The sequence below is a fragment of the Spea bombifrons genome, chromosome 5, assembly GCF_027358695.1.
Source record: "Spea bombifrons isolate aSpeBom1 chromosome 5, aSpeBom1.2.pri, whole genome shotgun sequence".
Taxonomy (NCBI): Eukaryota; Metazoa; Chordata; class Amphibia; order Anura; family Pelobatidae; genus Spea; species Spea bombifrons.
In genome coordinates this window covers 22,308,935-22,328,439 of record NC_071091.1, presented here as the reverse complement: position 1 = coordinate 22,328,439, position 19,505 = coordinate 22,308,935, and the positions used below count along the sequence as shown (strand labels likewise).

The window sequence follows — 19,505 nt, the reverse complement described above, 5'->3', positions numbered from 1 at the left end:
AGCTGCCAATCATTTCTCTAGTTCTTGTTGGCTTTAGACAGTTCTGCAATTCCTTCCTCTCCCTCTGTCTGCGCAGCACACAGGCAGGACGACGACAATGCAGCTTCCCCTTTAAATGTTGTTATAACTGATTGTGAGAAGAGATTGTGATCAGAGTTTAACCTCACCTCCTGCAGTGTTAGATTGTGCTAGTTAATCAGTATGTTATACAGCTACCTGCACAATACACTCTCATACACACAGGTACAAACACAGCCTATATTTGTTTAGAGGACACGTCCAGCTTTATACTATGTTAAGCTTCCCATACAGGTCTGGGTGTTTGGCATGACAAGTCTACTTTAAAGTGTGCAACGTGATGCTCTACTTATTTCAGACCCCCGTGTGCACGTGCAAAAAGTAGTCCCATTGAATTCAGCGGAAACGCTTTCCTGCTGCTGGTTGGCTGCTTCAAGATTCATCAGACCACAGAGAAGGATAATGTTTCTACACTAGGTAAGTGTCCCTTGAAGTGTATTTTATGCTGATGGCTGCATATGTGTGGCATCATGCAGTTGCTGCAGATTTGTCGGCTGCACATTCATGATGCAAATCTCCAGTTCCACCACATGCCGAAGGTGCTCTATTGGATTAAGATCTGGTGACTGGAGGCCATTGGAGTACAGTGAGCTCATTGTCATGTTCAAGAAACCAGTTTGAGATGATGTGAGCTTCGTGACATAGTGCATTATCCTGCTGGTAGCCATCAGAAGATGGGTACACTGTGGTCATAAAGGGATTGACATGGTCAGCAACAATACTTGGTTAGGCTGTCGCACTTAAACGATGCTCAGTTGGTACTAAGGGGTCCAAAGTGTGCCAAGAAAATGTCCCCCACACCATTACACCACCACTAGCCTGAACTGTTGATACAAGACAGGATGGATCCATGTTTTCATGTTTACGCCAAAGTTTGACCCTGCCATCTAAATGTCGCAGCTGGAATCGAGACTCCTCAGACGAGGCAATGTTCTTCCAGTCTTCCATTGTCCAGTTGTGGTGAGCCTGTGCGAATTGTAGCCTCAGTTTCCTGTTCTTAGCTGACAGGAGTGGCTGTGAACTTGACTATATATGTGTGTGTGTAGAATATATATATATATTCTACACACACACACACACACATCATTAATTACATTTCATTTAATATAACAACTTAACATGTAATTGTAATAACTATGCATAATATTGTGTAAAATCTTCTGTATATTTATCAGTTATGTATTTCTCATCAGATAATCTAAGATGTTTGCAAGAGCTACAAGGAACTTCCTGAAAGATGTTGATGCTGGTGGTGATTTAATATCTGTGTCCAGTCTCAATGACTCTGAAAAGGCCCAGCTTCTTAGTGTGGTCTCAAAGAAGAAGCGATTCTGGTGTTGGCAAAAACCAAAATACCATTTTGCATCCTTAACGTGCATGTTGAGTGATGTGCTGACCGAAAATAAGGCATTGAAACCAGGTAGGCTTTATATCATCTTAATGGCCATCAGCTTACTGCATGACACCACACAAAACACTAAGAGAGGCTTTGGAATAGTATAACAAAAGTAAAGAAATACATTGTGTCAATTGGCAATAGACAAAATTCAGCCACAGAAGTGGCATGACATTTGGCCATATATAATGAACTTTAGTATTGTATTTTGGTATAAGCTCACCTGCCATATAGGAGGTAAGTCTTATATATAATATATACTTTAAACAAAATTCAGAAGTTGTACTTATAGTAAATCCACTTGGGAATAATTTCATACTTTTTTTGTTGTAAATTGCTTGTGCTATTTACTGTATTGGCTCGATTATAGGCCACACCAGATTACAGGCCGCACCCTAAAAGTTAGGTGCTTTTTTTAAAGAAAAATTTATATTCTTAGAAAAAAATACACACTGGAATAGTAAAACAGTATTCTACCAAACATACTGTATTTTAACATTTTTGGTATCTATTATGAAGTTAGCCAACATATATTACATACAAACAGAAAACCAATAGCCATTTTAATGCACCTTACTTATACACATGCCACGCTGCCCCCAAGATATACCACGCTGCCCCCCCAGATATGCTGCCACTCTGTCCCCCCCCACCAGCTTACCAATGCAGACTCCAGGTGTCTAGCAGGGCCTGCGGTGAACGTCTGCGCGATTTGCGTAGACAACTTCTGGTGTAGACAAGGGTCTGCATAGGTACCTATAATAATGTTTTTGTGTAATTTTGGTTTTACAGTGACATTTCTTGCGTTAATCACCAAGAACATAGATTTTTTGAATTCCATTTGGATGTGATATTTTTCATGCACAAATGAATATATTTATATATAAATAATTGACAGTGCATATCGCTTTCTGTTCTATATGTATATGTATTTTGATTTTCCTGATTTTCCCCAAGCTTCTTGATCACGAAAGCATTAATTGCAGAAATAAAACATATTAAAAAAACTCCTTTATTTTTCTTTTCTAGTGGTAGTGGAATCTGAGTTTGTGAAATATCAAGGGACCTGTGGAGATGTAATACGAGGAAATATCGGAGCTGATGTGGGTGCTCTGCACATGAACATGGCTGGGATAGGATATGTAGAGAGCCAGTCATCTTTTGGTACCCTCAGGAAGCAAGAGGTAGACCTGCAGCATCTTATGACAGATGTACAAGAAAGGTATTTGCTTCTTTCCGAGTCTTTAGGAGTGTTTTCACTGCTTTCATATTATATGGTGTTTTATTTTTGTGCATATTTCATACTGTCACTCGTCAGTGCCAGGTCCTCTGTATATATGTGTGTGTGCATTGTTCTCTAGTGGCTGGTTTTAACATTAAACTTATGTAGGACAGGCTAACATACAACTAACTGAAAGGGTTGACACTTATGTCTCATGTAGTTTGCTTCACTTATTGTGTGTATATATTTAATTCATAAACCCTGTGAATATTATTATGAAAGATGTTAGGTCACCTGTAGGCTTTATGGTGTAAATACACCTGTCTGTAAAAGGCTGCACCAAGTAAACCTTGTATACAAAAAAATGTGATCACAATTTCATGAATATACAGTACTGTGCAAAAGTTTTAGGCAGGTGTAAAGAAAGCTGTAAAGTAAGAATGCTTTTAAAAGTAGACATTTTGTCATTTAACAAAATGCAAAGTGAGTGAACAGAAGAAAAATACAAACCAAATCAATATTTGCGGTGACCTCCCTTTGTCCCCAAATGGTTTCAGTTCTAGTTATACTTGCAAACGTCAGGGAATTTGTAGACATATAGTGTGGTATAATTGTTTAATCATACTCCTAACAGGTGTCAATGATCATCAATTTAATATGTGTCACATCTGCCGTCACCGAATGAGAACTCCCAAAAGAAGTTCTTCAGCACTAAGTTGCTTTGCAAGGAGTGGGACCCCAAGCTAAGCAGATAGGGACTTAAATGATTCCAAAAGTGAGGAAACTCAGGAGTAGGAACACAGTCACTAGGCAAACGAGTAGTCAGGCAAGCCAAGAGTCAATAGCAGCAAACATGCAATCTAACTCCAAAATACAGAATAACTGGAACGCCACATGTCACAGGGGCGACTGTCGGCATTACTAGACGGGACTGGGTATGTATGCGTTGCTTGGAACCTCCACGCTGGCAGACAGGGGGCTGTCTGCCGGTAACAGGTCCCGACGATGTAACAATATGTAGGTGAAACACAATAATTTACTGAAACAGGTGCAGCTTTGTAAGAGGAATAAAACTGGGTGAGGGATAGCCAAACTCCATAACAATTGACTGTAAATTGACTAAACTGTTCAACTTGTGTAAAAAAGTTTTCACGGCAATGAATTGCTCACATTCTCATATCAGGCAGAGAGCATCACAGTATTTCAGAACAGGGAATCTCCCTGAAAACTAGGCCAATGACACAGATGGGAGAATAGAGGTTTTGTATAAAAGGTCATTATAGTGCAAAGTTTTTAAAATAAAGTGATTTTTATCCTCTTGAAATATAACGTTCCTGCTGTTTGGGCCATTCTGTTGGTTACTACAGTAATTGACAAACCTTTCAAACTTTGCACCAGGATTACTTTTATATATAAGCTTGATTGATCTTTGTGGATACATCAACCCAACGTGGCTACTCATTGAACTGTTTTTTTAAATTCTGTAATTCTGTGCTTTGATCAGCCATTTAATAATTTTCATGTCAATATTTACCAAACCCCAGAATTTGTCACTGTATTGCATAGTAAGTCTGCAGAACATTTTTTTGGATTAATCAATGGATTTATGATTATAATACTCGAGAATACCTACCTTAATGCAGCATGAGAACAATGGAATTACGAAATATAATTTATATGTGAGTTTTACATTAAAAGCTATAAAAAAAAAAGAAGATTAGATTGTGGTCACCATAGCAACCTTTATCCCACATAGAAAACAACAAAGAAAATCAATGTATTGAGATTGCAATACAGCAAAAGTATGAAATATTGTCTGATCGCCACTCAAAAGTGTATTTTCTGTGTACACCCAGGAGGGGGGGCACTAGAACCATAAAACTCCTAAGAATGACACCCCTTCATGTCATAATTCTATCTGAATGTTAAACTGTCATAACAACATGTTAAATAATCTGCAGTTTTCTATTAAACATTGTAAACATTTTTGTAGATTGCCTTTATAATTCTTTTCACATTTTATTTTCCCTTTGGCAGCATAAGCTGTTGTCGATATAGAAATCATTTTTATTTTGCGTTTACTTTGGTGTTGAATTACATTCCTGTATAAATAAATATGTTGTGGTTTTCTCCGTTTTCTGTAAGATTCCTTGTTCAACTGAGCCCATGGGTTGTTGTTACGCTCGTTTTAGTGTAGCACGCTTTATCTTGCTAAAACAAATAAGGAGAAAAACCTGTGGTGATCCTTACCTTTTAAGCTACACATATACAGAGAACTGACTTCCGATGCTTGGAACACCAAATAGAACTGGAAATCTACAGGAAGTTGGACAGTTTCTGGACATATCTTTGAACAGATCGCTCACTTTTGTAGTGTACTGATCTGCTGATGATGAGTGGATGGATAGCGTATATGGACAGGGCAGCCATGGAAATGTGCCTGCTACAAATATTGTGTTTGTTGCTGTTTTTTTTTAGTCTGTTGCTGTATCTAGAGTGTCGTGTCATAACAGTCCCTGTTGGTGTAATGGTCACGTGTCCCAATACTTTTGTTCATATAGTGTATGTTACGTTGGTTACAATTTGTAAACAACTACATGCACACATCCATCCATACACACAAAACAAATCACCTTACACCTCAGGTGCATGGCTCCTCTCCTCCTTTAAAATCATTAATATAAGGATCCTCACCACTAATGTGAAGAGATGATCATTCGTTGTTAACCAAACTTGTCCTTACAGGAGTCCTTTTTTGTTTCTGTTTTTATTTATTGCTCCAAACTTGTCTCTTTAAGAAATCACAACAGTAATGATTTATGTAACAGATGCGATAATATATACCGTATTTGCTCGATTATAAGACAAGGTTTTTTTCAGAGCAAATGCTCTGAAAAATACCCCTCGTCTTCTAATCGGGGTCGTCTTCTAATCAGACCTCAAATAGAGGTCTGATTAGGAGACTAAGATCCAGATCCCCCGCACCGCTGCAGGGGACCTGGATCCTCCTGTCTCACCCGACCCCCCCATCATACACACACTTACCGGTGCTTCCTGCTGTGTTGCCGGGGCAGTGGGTTGACGTCTACGCGATCCGCGTACACAACGTCCGCTGCAGCCGGAAGGAGGTGTGGCTAGCAGCGGGAGAGAGAGAGTGTGTGTGTGTGTGTTAGTTAGTTAGTTAAATGGGGGTATAGGGTGTGTGTGTGTGTGTTAAATGGGGGCATAGGGCATTTCTGGAGTGGCGTTAAGGGGGCATTTAATAGAGCACTCTGCCTCCTGAAATGCCTTATACCTCCCTATATGCCACTCTGCCCCATAATATGCCTTTTAACCCCCTAAATGCCAGAGTGGCATATAGGGGTATAAGGCATTTCTGGAGGCAGAGTGCTCTATACAATGCCTTTTAACTCCCTTAATGCCACTCTGCCTCCTGAAATGCCTTATACCTCCCTATATGCCACTCTGCCCCATAATATGCATTTTAACCCCCTAAATGCCAGAATGGGATATAGGGGTATAAGGCATTTCTGGAGGCAGAGTGGCACATAGGGGGTCAAAAGGCATACCATGGGGCACAGTGGCATATAGAGAGTTAAAAGGCATATCATGGGCCACAGTGCCATATTGGAGTGGCAAGCCTGGGGGCAGATGTGCGTAACTGGGGGACAGGTTGGAAAATACAAGAAATAAAAACAAAAAAATCTTTTTCTCAATCATAGCTTTTATTAAAAAAAAATAGTTTACATGAATTAACATTTACTGGTAAAACTTTTTTCCTTTGGGGTCGTCTTATATTCAGGCTTTTTCTTTTTTTCCTAAGTTAATATTCAGATTTTGGTGGGTCGTCTTATAATCAGGGTCGTCTTATAATCGAGCAAATACGGTAATACTGGTCAGGGAAGGAGACAGAATGTAGTCAGTGATAACATTATTATTTTTTCTTTTACTTGTGTTTTATTATAGTTCTGCCATGTATTTGAATGGCACTGACACTATACTGATACTTAAATCAATTAGAATTCACACATTTATTGCATGTGTAGACATTTCTCAATATTTTATATCTCTTGTAATTTAATTTTTATTCTGCTTCTGATATGGCGTCTGATAGTCGCATCAGAACATATGATTTGATCTGACGTGATGCAGGTCTTCCTTTACACATCAGTCTAGTAATAAAGTAAGAAGTAACATTGTCAGTGTCATTTATCTATTGAAGTAATTGGCATTGTAGAACCTATACGTGCGAGATAAATATGGTGTTTCGGAATGTGACTTAAGTTATAGAACAAAGAATATTTTTCTTAAAGTTATGATTCATTTCAAAGTTGGGCAATTTAAGTTTGGCTGACTTTGGCTTTATAGAAAGTTATATAACGACATATATTAATGGAAACACATCTCTAAGCCTATTGGTGAATCACAGTGTCCCGAAGAAATACATTTCCCTTCTGGAATTCATCTTATCTGAGATGAATATGAGGCTCACAGACAGTCAAAGGGTCAGTTTATTGTCCTATGCAACCTTCCTAGCAAAGAATGCATATTAAAAACATTTATGTACTTTGAATAAGCATTCTTGTAGAAAATAAATCACTCTAGGAGAGCGGGAGTGCACTCCCCCTCCATGGTCTGTTTTGCATCACTTTTGGCCACTTCAAGCTGCCAGTCAGTGGTCAGAAAGAACTGCCATTGAAATCATGTAGGACACTTGCTGCATATGTTTGGGGGGGTTCATTAGCCCCCTGGAACTCTTGCGAGAGCTGGCACTGGAGCGGCTTGGCTGTGAGTATTGCATGTGCACAGTGGTAGTCAGCATGTTCTGCAAGCCAAGTGGCTGGGAGACAGGACTGACACATAGGAGGTATTCTGATAAATCCATTCATGCAGTTGCAAGGGAACAAAAATAAGTAGACTCCGCTGTCATCATATGTGTTCCAATGATAGGAGTGTCCCCTTAACTCGGTTAATCTGACAATTGGATCAAGTTTAACATCAATGATTTATAAACCTATAGGCCCAGTGGGAAAGAGTTGTAATCCACAGCTATGCAAGACGGCTTTGTAGTTGGAAACGGCACGTAGGTTCAACTTTTACTTAGGGAACAGCCTTTTGAACAAGGCCTCTGTCTACCTCGATGCCGTGCATAATACACAAGAGATGCCTTTTAATTATCACTGAATTAAAGGGCAATATATTAAATAATTTTATCAGGCAGATTTCTTTAACAGCCAAAAAAAGATTGGCCATAGACACCAATGACCTCATTTTTTTTTTTTTTGAAAGATGATGCTTCATTGTATTCCGTAAAATAAATGTAGTCATATGTTATTCTATGACATTTTAGCCTATTGTATTCATTAATTTTTAACGCGTGGCAAATGCTCGTTTTCAGTTTACCATGGCAAAAAAACTACTTTGCAGACATTGAAAAGGTATAACATTTTCTAATGTTTATTGTAATTATTGGTATCATGTTTGTTTTAGACAGCCTGCAGCTGGATTGTATGACTGTATGAGGTCTCTTGGTCACATATGGGAAACACTGACTGGTATAGGAGAGAGGAAAAAACACAAAGAAATACCTGATACAAATACCTGATACAAATACCTGATACAAATACCTGATACAAATACCTGATACAAATACCTGATACAAATACCTGATACAAATACCTGATACAAATACCTGATATATGCCTGTAGATATTTAATGCATGTTTTGACCAGCAGTGAACCAGCCCAATGGTTCTGCTATTTTACGTTAGAACCACTAGAGGGCGACAAAGTCCTCGTTTCCGCATTGCGTTTCCACATGAATTATGGCTATCATTGTAAGTAGCTGCTTGCCAATTTGATAAGCGGAAAGTTAATTTTAATTCCTACGGCTATACTCTATTGTTGCACTGCAGGCTCTGCACTTCATATTAGCTGCCAGCGAGGGGGACATTCGTTTTTAGATTATAAATGCAAAAACGCAATGAGAAAAATGCTGTTATATCTAAAAGTACCATTTACATTGTCAATTATTTTTAGACGAGACTTGTAGATTTGATCTTTAGGAACGATAACTTACCTCTGCCATATCTGCGGATCAGTGATCGTTGTATTACAGAATGGTTGCTTGTTCACTGTAATGGATTTTTGTTTTCTTTATTTTAAGGAGAATAGACTTGGACCATCCTTTTATTAAACAGCTGCATGAAAATCGAAATGATGTACTGTGCGTCCTAAAAGAGAAAATAGTCACCACCCAAAAATGCGTGATTACAGAACACAGTCAAACAGAAGAAACGTTTGGGAGTAAACTTGGGATGAAGGGAAAGGTAGTGAAGGTAGGATGGATGTCTGCTCACCCAGAGTGTTCATTAATTTATTGCTTGTATTCAGCAGAGTCGCCCAAGAAACCATAAACAGAAGCAGCAAATTAGAGGGATCCAACTTAAAAAGCAATCATCCAGGATTCACATCTCAATCTGTTCTGGTTTCTCTAGCATGCCACTTTGCAGCTTTTACTCTTTAGTGAAGCTGTGACCCCTGCATCGTGTAAAAGATCCAAAGCTTTATATAACTATCTGGTCCACAGAGCTAGCAGAATGACCCAAACTGGGGGTTGTAAAAGACTCCAAACTTTTATTTTATAAGCTCAATACTATCAGACGGGTCAGTGGACTGATTGGATGCAGGGCCCTATTTTGCTCTGCTCCCAGACACTAGCTATTCCAAACTTACTGTACCAGTCAAATGGTCAGTGGCATTAATAGATTTGACTGCTCTGCAGGTTAATGGTTACACTGAAGATGTGAAAACTAGCAAGGGCAACCTGTCAAGGGCAAAGCTGTTAAAAGCTGAAGGAAAATGTTCAAACGAAAAGTTAAAAACAAAACATTAACAAAAAGTACCCACTGTCTTCTTCTGCTAAATATATCATCTGTAACTTAATATGCATTACTATTAATAATATAGTTCATGGTCAGTTCAGTTCAAAGTCAGCACCAAGTTATAGTTGTTCTCCTGAAAGTTAAACCAAGCTGGCCAGCACAGGCACATCCTGATATACTCAATTTACTTGACATTTATTTCTTAATGCGAAATGCTTTACTAATATTAATGTGTAAACCACAACTCCCCTAAAACATTACTTTTTCTATTCCTTAAAATTGTATATGTATGTAATTTCACATTTTTAAGTCATATTCTTTCTTTATTTGTATCGCGAAACCGGTAATAAAGTAACATAGGTACTTACCTGTACCAGGAACATAGTAGCTATTAGAAGATGAGGTTTGTTCGTTTAGCATATTTATAAGAGCAGCGACTTCTACATCTGTTTATTTATCTTTACTACATATACAGAAGTAGAGGAGTACACTATGTAAAAAGCATAAAAGGTATGAAAATACAGATTCCTGGGTTGCTGCTAGAATAATAATGACCAATAAGTACACAATACGCTATATTCTTGTTTGCTATCTATAATAAATGTTTCAGTAGCTCCTGCCCCAAAAAATACCTTCTGAAAAGATAAAACGTAGAAACAAAAGAGATTTGTAGGCATATAGTTATGACCCGCAATTTTTGTTTTCTCACTTTATCTTCCTTTCTTTTCATTGTTCACAAGCCATTGACTCAGTTACTTGTATTTTGAGTTATAAAATTGAGAAGGGTTTGGTCATTTGTCTCCAAAAGTTCAGAACTCAAACTTTCTGTAACAGTGGAAAGAACATGTAAGGTATTTTTGTTAGTTTGTTTTGAGCATTTTCATTTGATTGGAGCTATTTGGTGTTTTGTATAAGATTACTTTATATAATCAGTAGTGATTTATACTTCTATCTGTATTTTGTCTCAGTCTCCATTTGTATAGAGTCAGTGGTTTCATATCATTGAGTTATTTTGTTCTGTGTTCCATATTGTCAGTACCTTTTTGCTCCCCCCTTTCCACATGTATAAGACCTCATGCTTTCATAACATTTCCATAAATCTCAGTTTTTTTCCCCCTTAAGTCATCCTGTCTCCATAACATGTTTCTTTATGGCTCCTTCTTGTGTCATACATGGTGCATGCTTACTGATCACTCCAAATACAATAGCTAGTTTTCCAATGCCATTTGGAGTCAGTATCCAATGGCTTTTTTTTTTTTTTTTTACTTTAATTTTACCTGCATTTGCATCTATACCGGACCCCTTCTGTGTACCTTTTTTGGAACAAAGTAGATAATGCACATTAAACGTATTGTGTGGCGGATGTGATTTTAACCAGTGGGCCACTTGGATGAATGTTGCCAGGCCTCCTGTAAGTAAGATCATCTCACCGCATATTTTTCTGTTCATCAGGTAGCTGTTAACGACAATGGAAACTATATCAAAGACGAAAACACAGTTCTGGAGATCCCTCCTCCTACTGTAATTGCTTTCGGTGTTGTGGAGCTGTTTGTTCAACGTGATGGCCGCTTTGGTAAGAAAACTGTCTTTTGTTTTGCAATTCATATGCAGCAAATGTTATAACTAGTTGAGATCTTCATACACACATTTGACTAATGAGTTAATTTGCCGCAAAAATAATTGTTTCTAGTTTGTACTGCTTACCTTTGTGTAAAAATGTACACTCAAATGTTAATGCGACAATATGTGAAATGATCTGTAACTCACTGAGCCAACACCTATATAGTTTATCGTATGCATCATAGGGCTAATAAAATAAAATGTAACACTTCAAATTAGAAAATTAACTTCTACTACCCATGAAAAGCCTAAACCCTTCCCCGAGATAAATCTTTGATCATTTAAATCATGTTTTTTGCTCAAAAATAGACACTGATAGGTTGTTGCCATAAAACCCGAAGATCGCAATGCCAGTGAAGTAGTGGTAACGTGTTCTCTGGAGTGATAAATTAGGCTTCGATATCTGGAAGTCGGATGGATAAATCTGGGTCTGCCGGTAAAAAGACACCTACTGGAACACACAGTGCCTACTGTAAAGTGTGGTGGAAGAGATAATGGTGTGGGGCTGTTTCAGGGTTTAAGGCCATTAGTTCAAGTGAAGGTAATGCTAATGCTACTGCATAGAAATCTATTTTAGAAAATGCATTCTCCAACGCTGTGGGAACAGCCTTTAGCTTTTCCAGCATGGCTGTGCCCCTGTGTACAAAGCAAGATCCATAAACAAATGGTTTGACGTGTTTGCAAGAACTTGAGTTGCCTGCATAGAGCCCTGATCTTAACCCCATTGAACATCTTCAACATCAGTGCCTGACCTCACTAACGCACTTTTGGCGGAATGGGTATACATTTCCAGAGTCACGTTTCAAAATCTTGTAGAAAACCCAAAGAGTGGAGGCTATTATAGGGGCCAACTCCATATTAATGCAGGGTTTTTGAATGGGATATTCAACAAGCTCAAGTGTGATGGTCATATGTCCACATATAGTGTACATTTGGATCCCATATTCTGTGGAACATCATGAGAGAAATAGCATTACTTTTCCTTTAAGGCTTAACACTACCGCATTGGTATATGTTACAGGTGTATAGTTTTATCTTATCTGACACACTGCCTGTGCATCTCTGTACGCCGCTTTCTCATTCTTCCGCTTTCTCATTCCTAATGCTATCTATAATCTGTTTTCACCCTGAAATTAAACCAACAGTTTGAAGATGGGAAGTAAAGGTCTAGTCCGTTTTTATCACAGTTTTTTCTAACTAGTTTCCATCTGCTGGGCGCTAGGCGTCTCTTTACTCTGCAGCTGCCACATTCTGTGAGGTCATATATGAATGTTCCTGCGGTGAGTGCCGCGCAGTATCAGCATGGTATCTGACAGGGTGTGATTTTAATAAGATGCTTTGCATTCCTTTAGCGGTGTTATTCTTCTTCCTGACTAAAAGAAAGTGAAACATAAAAACAAATGTATTAGTTAATGCCTGGCACCCCTGTGTCTTCTCTCAGTTATAGCGTGTATTATTCGTAAATCTTATATTCTGTTAACCCTTGGTACCCAGAGTTAGTCATTCGGATTTATCGCCACCTTTCTGTCTCTGGTACAACTCAACCAATCAGTGTTGGAACAGAAAGATCAAAGCTTGATTTAATAGTATTTGATATATTGCATCACATGAAGCCTTTGTGATTAATCGACAAACTTTTTGATCCTATTTTAATTATTTGAAATATTACAGAGGGTTGGCATACCATAAAGTCACAAACAGTGAGCCATTGTTTCATCCACACAATTCATTTGCAACATCTGTTCATTGCTAAATCTATTCGTAATTGTTTTTTCTTGTCAGAGTTCTGTTTGTTGCTGGAAAAACAAGGAGGCTTTGAGAAGGAAAACTCTACGTCTAAGTATGATTACGATGATATAGATGGTCTCAGAGAAACATACTTGGATAGGAAACATGTCCAAAGCAACGTGCCTTTACATTTAATAACCCAAGGTACAGTACATGTGTGACATGAGTAATTTTGCTATGCGAGGGGAAAGGTTGAATCCTCACCACCACAATAATGTATTGAAAAGGTTATTAATGAGATGAATGTGTCCTGTTCTAATGGAGATGCCATTCTCTAGTATCGTAAAAGGGAAGCTCCAGTTGCTGTTTATTGATCACCGCAGCCGGCAAGCTGTTATGTGCAGCGTTTATGAAGAAAATGTGGGAAACCTAAAAGTTAGAAACATTGACAGAGAAAACCTCAGAGCAAGAGCCGTAGACATAGAATAACAAAGATACGTATAGCTATCTGTAGATTTTTAGTTTTTGATTACCTTATCAACAAGGTCTATGTGCTGGGAAGCTTTAAGTTTTGTTTTTTATGGATTGTCAACGAGAAAATGAAGTCTTGGGCCAACATTACATAAGCTGTCAGATCCTCAGTGGTCTCTTCGTCAGATGGAATCAAAGATTTTTGCCCTTTTTTGCAGATTTTTATATACTTATATACTTTTATATACTTAAAGATGTATGTATGTATATTTTGTGACGCTGTACATCCCCACGGAGATGTTTTGTGCATATTCTCTACACAGGTGACGTGTAAATTGTGTGTATGGCTCCTTGGTGTGAAGCATTTCGAGAGCAGAGCGGCCCAATGCTCCAACTCCAGTGTTGCAACAGACAAGAAGTCCATACCGGATTTTCAAAGTCCAGTCCAGGACTTGTCCCCTTCCAGCACATCAGAGAGACTGTTGAGTGTAGAGGAAGTTTCCCGGTGCTTTCCACCCCAGGGACGTAGACAAACAATTTGCACAAACTATCTCCCGGGTCTGTACAGCCTCACAAAGGCTTCTATAAAAATTAGAATGTTATCGGTGTTGACTCCGTTACGGTCGAGTTCCTTGCACACGTTTCCTATAGACTTTGCATTCAAATCTGCTGAACACATCCCAGTCTTGGTCCGTGTCTTCAGCTTCCTTGAGCAACCTGATAATAAATTGCAGTAACCCGCACTAAAAAAGCTTGCATATTTTTGCAGCAGATTACATTTTTGCAAATGTTCTTGCATGATTGCCGGGATATAATCTTAGCAGCTAGTGCCATAGAACAATTGTAAATATTGGAACACAAAATGTTACAAAAAGGAAATGTAGAAAAAAATGAAATTTAGCATGAAGTTTAACAACTACTATGATCCAGTATTCTGACTTCACAAATACCAGGGTAAAAAAACAAACATTGTTTGTGCTAATCCTTGGCAGATTACGGGTTGTCTTCAGTTCATGCTCTGTCTACGCTGCTTACCTCTCCCTACTAAAGCCCGGTACTGGACGTACTGTCTTTTGTATCATTTACAATCCAATGCACTGATCAGGGAACTTTGATAAATTTGGTAATGAATATAATAAATGTGTGTACAATGCATGGCATGGTTCTGAGAAGAAGACATAAATGGAAAACTGTTATGCCATTGCTTGTTAAATGAATATAAGGAAGCCAGATAGGGTGTGAAACTTGTGTCTAGAAGCTGGTCTTGTATTCTACCCAATTAGTAATTCACTCTCATCAAGCACACTATTTTGTGGATCTTGCTACCGTTCATAGAAATGTTACTGGATCAATCTAAAATCCTTTGAAATAAAACAGTCGCTAATATTCATTTAATTATCAAAAATGTTTCAGTTCTTTTTTTTGAAAATGCAGACAGCCTTTCAAAGCACCAAACACAGCAGGAGAAAGCAATGCTGTAAAGAATGTTTGACTTCTGTGCAGGATCAAATCCATTAAGTGGTTCTCATCCTTTAAAAGGTTATTTTGAAGATATGAACGCTGCCTCAATATTTTTAAAATGTTTCTGCAAAATTATGATTTTTTTTTTTTGTTGTTGTTTGTTTTTTCCCCCTTCTCTCTCTTCAAAGACGTACTGGAGTTTTCAAAGCACCTTTTGGCATTGGAAGAGGTTCCTGAAGCCCAGTGTCTGGACCTGTATAAACTGCTTTGTGAAATATTATATGATTATCAAACAGTTACTCTATTACAGACTATGGTAAGATTTACTTTACTATTTCTACACATAGTATTATGGTCTAAAAGGGGTTTATTCATTAAAGGGAAAATTGTCAGGTGAGTGTGCAGGAAGAACTTGGCTGGCCTTGGGTAATGCATAGCTAAATCAGTGAGAGCCATTGAATTATGCAGTCCCATCTGATCCTGCTGGAGAAACTTACCAGTATTAGTCTTCATAATAGCAGTATGATTATTTTTTCTTTTATTTACATATCCCCTTTGAAATAATGTTATATGCGGTTAACACATGCTCCTGAACAAAGTATCTACAGACTGTAAATACTGTTAGGAAAAGCTGTTATTGTACATTGCAGTGGCAAGGTAAGACTTTTGATGTTGGTTCATCATTTTACATGTCCCACCATTCCCCTAGGTGAAAAGATATACCAACATACATCAAGGTATATATGTTCATATATATTAACATGCAACATGCACAGCTAGTTTCAGCATGCTTTATGTGCTTATGGTTTAAAGAGAAAGCTAGAATGACATCAGCGTAACATTGCGATAGTACATGGCTCCACTGCTTTTATTCACCCAAGAAAAAGTTTTCTGTGCAACACTAATAGCAAAACACCTGCCACTCGATCTCTGAAAAGGTTTCTGGCTAGTGAAGCAAATTACGTTTGGATGTGGCATCGTTTAGAATACATGGCCTTGAAATTGGATCAGATTTCCTCAGTCTCTTACCCTCTCTGTTTCCTTAGGTAGTCTACAATCACAATCCTTGTTGAGTCCTTTGGCTTTCCTTTTATTTCCTTGTGTTAGTAACTGTTAGCAGGAAGGTGAAAGGTTAATCTGTGTGTCCACCTACCCCTTACTGAATAACCAAATAACATTAACATTTCCCTTCTGACTAGAGACTATGACAAATAAAATCCATTTTTACAGAATGTAAGAAGCAAATATAATATAGAATAGATTCTTAGGCTGGGTCAGTGTAAAAAAAAAAAAAAAAAAACCCCACAGAGCCACATCTACCTTTCTTTCCAACAGTTTGACTACAATTGTTTTAGTCATTTTACTTTCACGCTGCTTAGAAATGGGAGAGATGTGGGTTTTCTGTGCTGCAAAGTAAGATAGCTAAATTGGCTGTAAGGTCATTTTCATATCATAAATGACATCGCTACAGTACAATCTACTTTAATATGCTCAGGGCCACAATTAAAGTTTCCCCGTTCTGTACCATTGCCTTTGCACTGTTTAAATATAGCTAATGTTACTGCTTTCTGCTCTGTCAAGCAGAGAACTATATGTGAACAGAGATCAGATGTAATTTGTATTCCTTCTTAGGGCTGACTAATGATCACATTCATTATTATTATTATTCTTTTTTCACTCCTGTCTCCGGTAGGTAGAAGAGATATGTTCAGGATACCAGCCCAGTCTGACAGTCTTGGATGAGTTAAAGCCTTCCCAGAGGAAACAAGTACAGGCCATTCTGCACCTTGCAGGATATGATATGCAAAATGGAAACCCTATCTACCGAGTCAAAAAAGACGTGTTAACTGCCTTGCATATCCTCTTTAGCTCTCTAGATGGTAATTTTTCATTATTGTTTTTATCTGTTTATGATTCTCTTAAATAGTATAATTTTTGGATAGTCATCTCACCACATGAACTTTTAATTATTCTACATGTTATGAACATTCAACTCATTTGAGTGGCTTGTCCCTGTGGCACTCAACATAACATAATTTTTTAACACAGCCAAAACAGCATTCACTGATTAGGATATGTGACTGTAAGAGTAGATGAACATTTTTTTCCATTCATAAAATAAGGACGATGCCAGGGTGGAAAAATGTTGGGTGTGGCAATATTGCTAACTCCTCCCCTTAACAAAACATAACCTTTACAACCACACCCATTTTCTATGGCAACCACTCTACCTCTTTACCCCCCCCCCGACTTCACCATATCACATGTCACTCACTTCCCACAGTTTGTCCTCAAACAGTTTGTCAGTGCCATTTTGGGCCCAAGCAGGTTATCAGTTACATCTTTGCCCCCCCAAACAGCATTAACACTTAATGTCTCAGTGACATCCGGCACCCTGACTTTAAAGAAGCTGCTGAGTGCAAAGCTGTACCTAGCCCCTTTTGCGCCCAAGACAGAAAATGTTGCCCCCCCTCTATCTTCACAGAGGTTATTTTGAGGAGAGTAGATACATAAATAACAAGGAAATTCATGAGATTGGAATTGCAGAGAGTTAAAAAAAAAAGTAAAACAAATTTCCCCAAACTAGTCACATTTTGGTACAACATTACTCCCATCATTATATACTGAGCCTTACAGTGGTACAGTGTAACCCCAATAAATATATATACTGTTCCTGACAGAGGTATACCACAACAGTATAACTCTTATTATATAGCAATATCTTATAGCAAGACAGACACAGACAGTAGCACAGCATATCTCATACAGTATATTTTTTTATATACTGTGCCAAACATTGACAATGGTACAGCATACCTCCTATCACTTTTTAATTATATGTGCTGGGCCATTGGTGCAAGCTTTCCTAGTTTTTAGTTGTTGGTAAAAGGTTTCCAATAATTAATATATTTAAACTGGCCCTTCATAATGTATAAAGGACCAGCTAGAAGAATGCACAATTAAGAATGACATTTATTCATCTCAGATCAACACATTCAACAAAAGTTAGAATAAAAAAAGAAACAGAAAACTAGCAAAGTGCAATCAAATGAAAAATGCACACTAGTATTGATAGGTAGATCACTGGTTACATATCCCAAAGCCCAGCCCTGGCACCCAAGTTGCATCCACAGTACTTGCTCAGCACCCAGGTTGCATCCACAGGACTTGCTCAGCACCCAGGTTGCATCCAAAGGACTTGCTCAGCACCCAGATTTCACACACAGGACTTGCTCAGCACCCAGGTTGCATCCAAAGGACTTGCTCAGCACCCAGATTTCACACACAGGACTTGCTCAGCACCCAAGTTACATCCAAACCACTTGCCCAGCACCCAGGTTGCATCCACGAGACTTGCCCAGCATCTAGATTTCACTCCTCTTCCTCTCTAGCACCACAACTGAGACAGAGATCTCGCGCTCCCACCACCGCAGACACAGGTGCACTGAGGGTTGCGGCAGGGAGCGGAGGAGAGAGGGCATCTAGCATTTGGTGAAAACCACTTCATGATCCAGTTGTTCGTGAGAACGTTTTCAGCGACTGCTCAGTGCCCCTGTCTGATCTCTGCTTGCTGCTGCCTGGGCGCTGTGCACCTGCCTTAAAACAATCCAAATTAATAAAGCATGCACTATATCGCCAATAGCTGACCTTTTTGTGATTAAAGGTGTTGTGGACCACAGCAGCTGTGGATGCAGTGTCACTTAGCGTTATGAAAAAAAAAAACACGGATTCTCTGTCTTTCAGAATTTTCAGACTATGCCTTGGCAACACTTGGGGATTGCTGTAAACTTCAACTTTTACCAGTACTCTGTGCCTTGGTAAGTTACGTCACCTTATTAAAGTACTTAATAATAAATAAGGTTACCCTGTGCTTGCAACCGAAGTGCATGAAAATGAACCTAATAAATCCCTGTCATGTGAAATATTGTCCCTATTCCATGTAGGCGTCTTATAAATATTGCTGAATGTTTTGGAGTTTATGTATAAAACAATGTTTCCTATTTTCTGACCAAATCTTAGTTCAAAATACATATGTTAAATATACAAATAAAGCTCATTTCAGAAGTTCCAGTGTGTTTGGTTGCTGCTGGCGATGCCTCTGAAATGCTCTATAAACTCATTGTTTAGAGCAATAAATCATAACCTTTTAGGCCATGGGATTAACGGCATATCCCGGTGTTCTCTTTTTTTTTGATTAGCCAAACATCACATCAGATGAAGGACTTTGTTCAAGGACAGACCCAATGCTGTCAGATTTCATCGACCAAGGGAAATTTGACATTGTACAAAGACTGTTTACCTTATCAAACATCAAACTGGAAATGAATGAGCATAACATAATTGCAACAACCACCAACAACCCTGGCTTTTTACCCCTTATCCTTTACATTTCAATATCAGGGTTATCGGCTTTACAGAAGAAGTTGAAGACATGAATGGCAAAGTCTCCAGTCTCTGTAAAACAGTATAAATAAATATTGTATGTGCTATTTCTACAAACATCACTATCTTCTAGGTCTTCCAGAAACCCGTCCAACTCAAAAGCAGCAGCATACAGCTCCTATTAACAATCAGACAAAAAAAAATGTCTGATCTTGCTTTTGCTCGCTGTAATGGAATAAAACTGTGGCTTTGGCTATGTTTT

The 19,505-nt window shown here is 38.4% G+C and overlaps 1 protein-coding gene across 1 annotated transcript; it reads left to right on the top strand.

Annotated features, from left to right (window-relative positions):
• Window positions 1–482: 482 nt before the first annotated feature.
• GSDME (gasdermin E) lies at window positions 483–19,505 on the top strand. The gene is made up of 10 exons (XM_053467593.1): window positions 483–495; window positions 1,272–1,498; window positions 2,504–2,696; window positions 8,863–9,034; window positions 11,033–11,153; window positions 12,983–13,132; window positions 15,049–15,176; window positions 16,554–16,740; window positions 18,605–18,678; window positions 19,060–19,505. The coding sequence occupies exons 2-10, from the start codon at window positions 1,282–1,284 to the stop codon at window positions 19,294–19,296; spliced, it is 1,479 nt and encodes a 492-aa protein (XP_053323568.1). The 5' UTR covers window positions 483–495; window positions 1,272–1,281; the 3' UTR covers window positions 19,297–19,505.

What these genes read in the sequence shown, in the direction of transcription:
- GSDME (XM_053467593.1), top strand. Translation starts at nt 1,282, where the DNA reads ATGTTTGCAAGAGCTACAAGGAACTTCCTGAAAGATGTTGATGCTGGT. An exon ending in TTTACATTTAATAACCCAAG is followed by an intron (nt 13,133 to 15,048) that starts GTACAGTACATG and finishes CTCTCTTCAAAG; the next exon opens with ACGTACTGGAGTTTTCAAAG. An exon ending in CCTCTTTAGCTCTCTAGATG is followed by an intron (nt 16,741 to 18,604) that starts GTAATTTTTCAT and finishes TCTGTCTTTCAG; the next exon opens with AATTTTCAGACTATGCCTTG.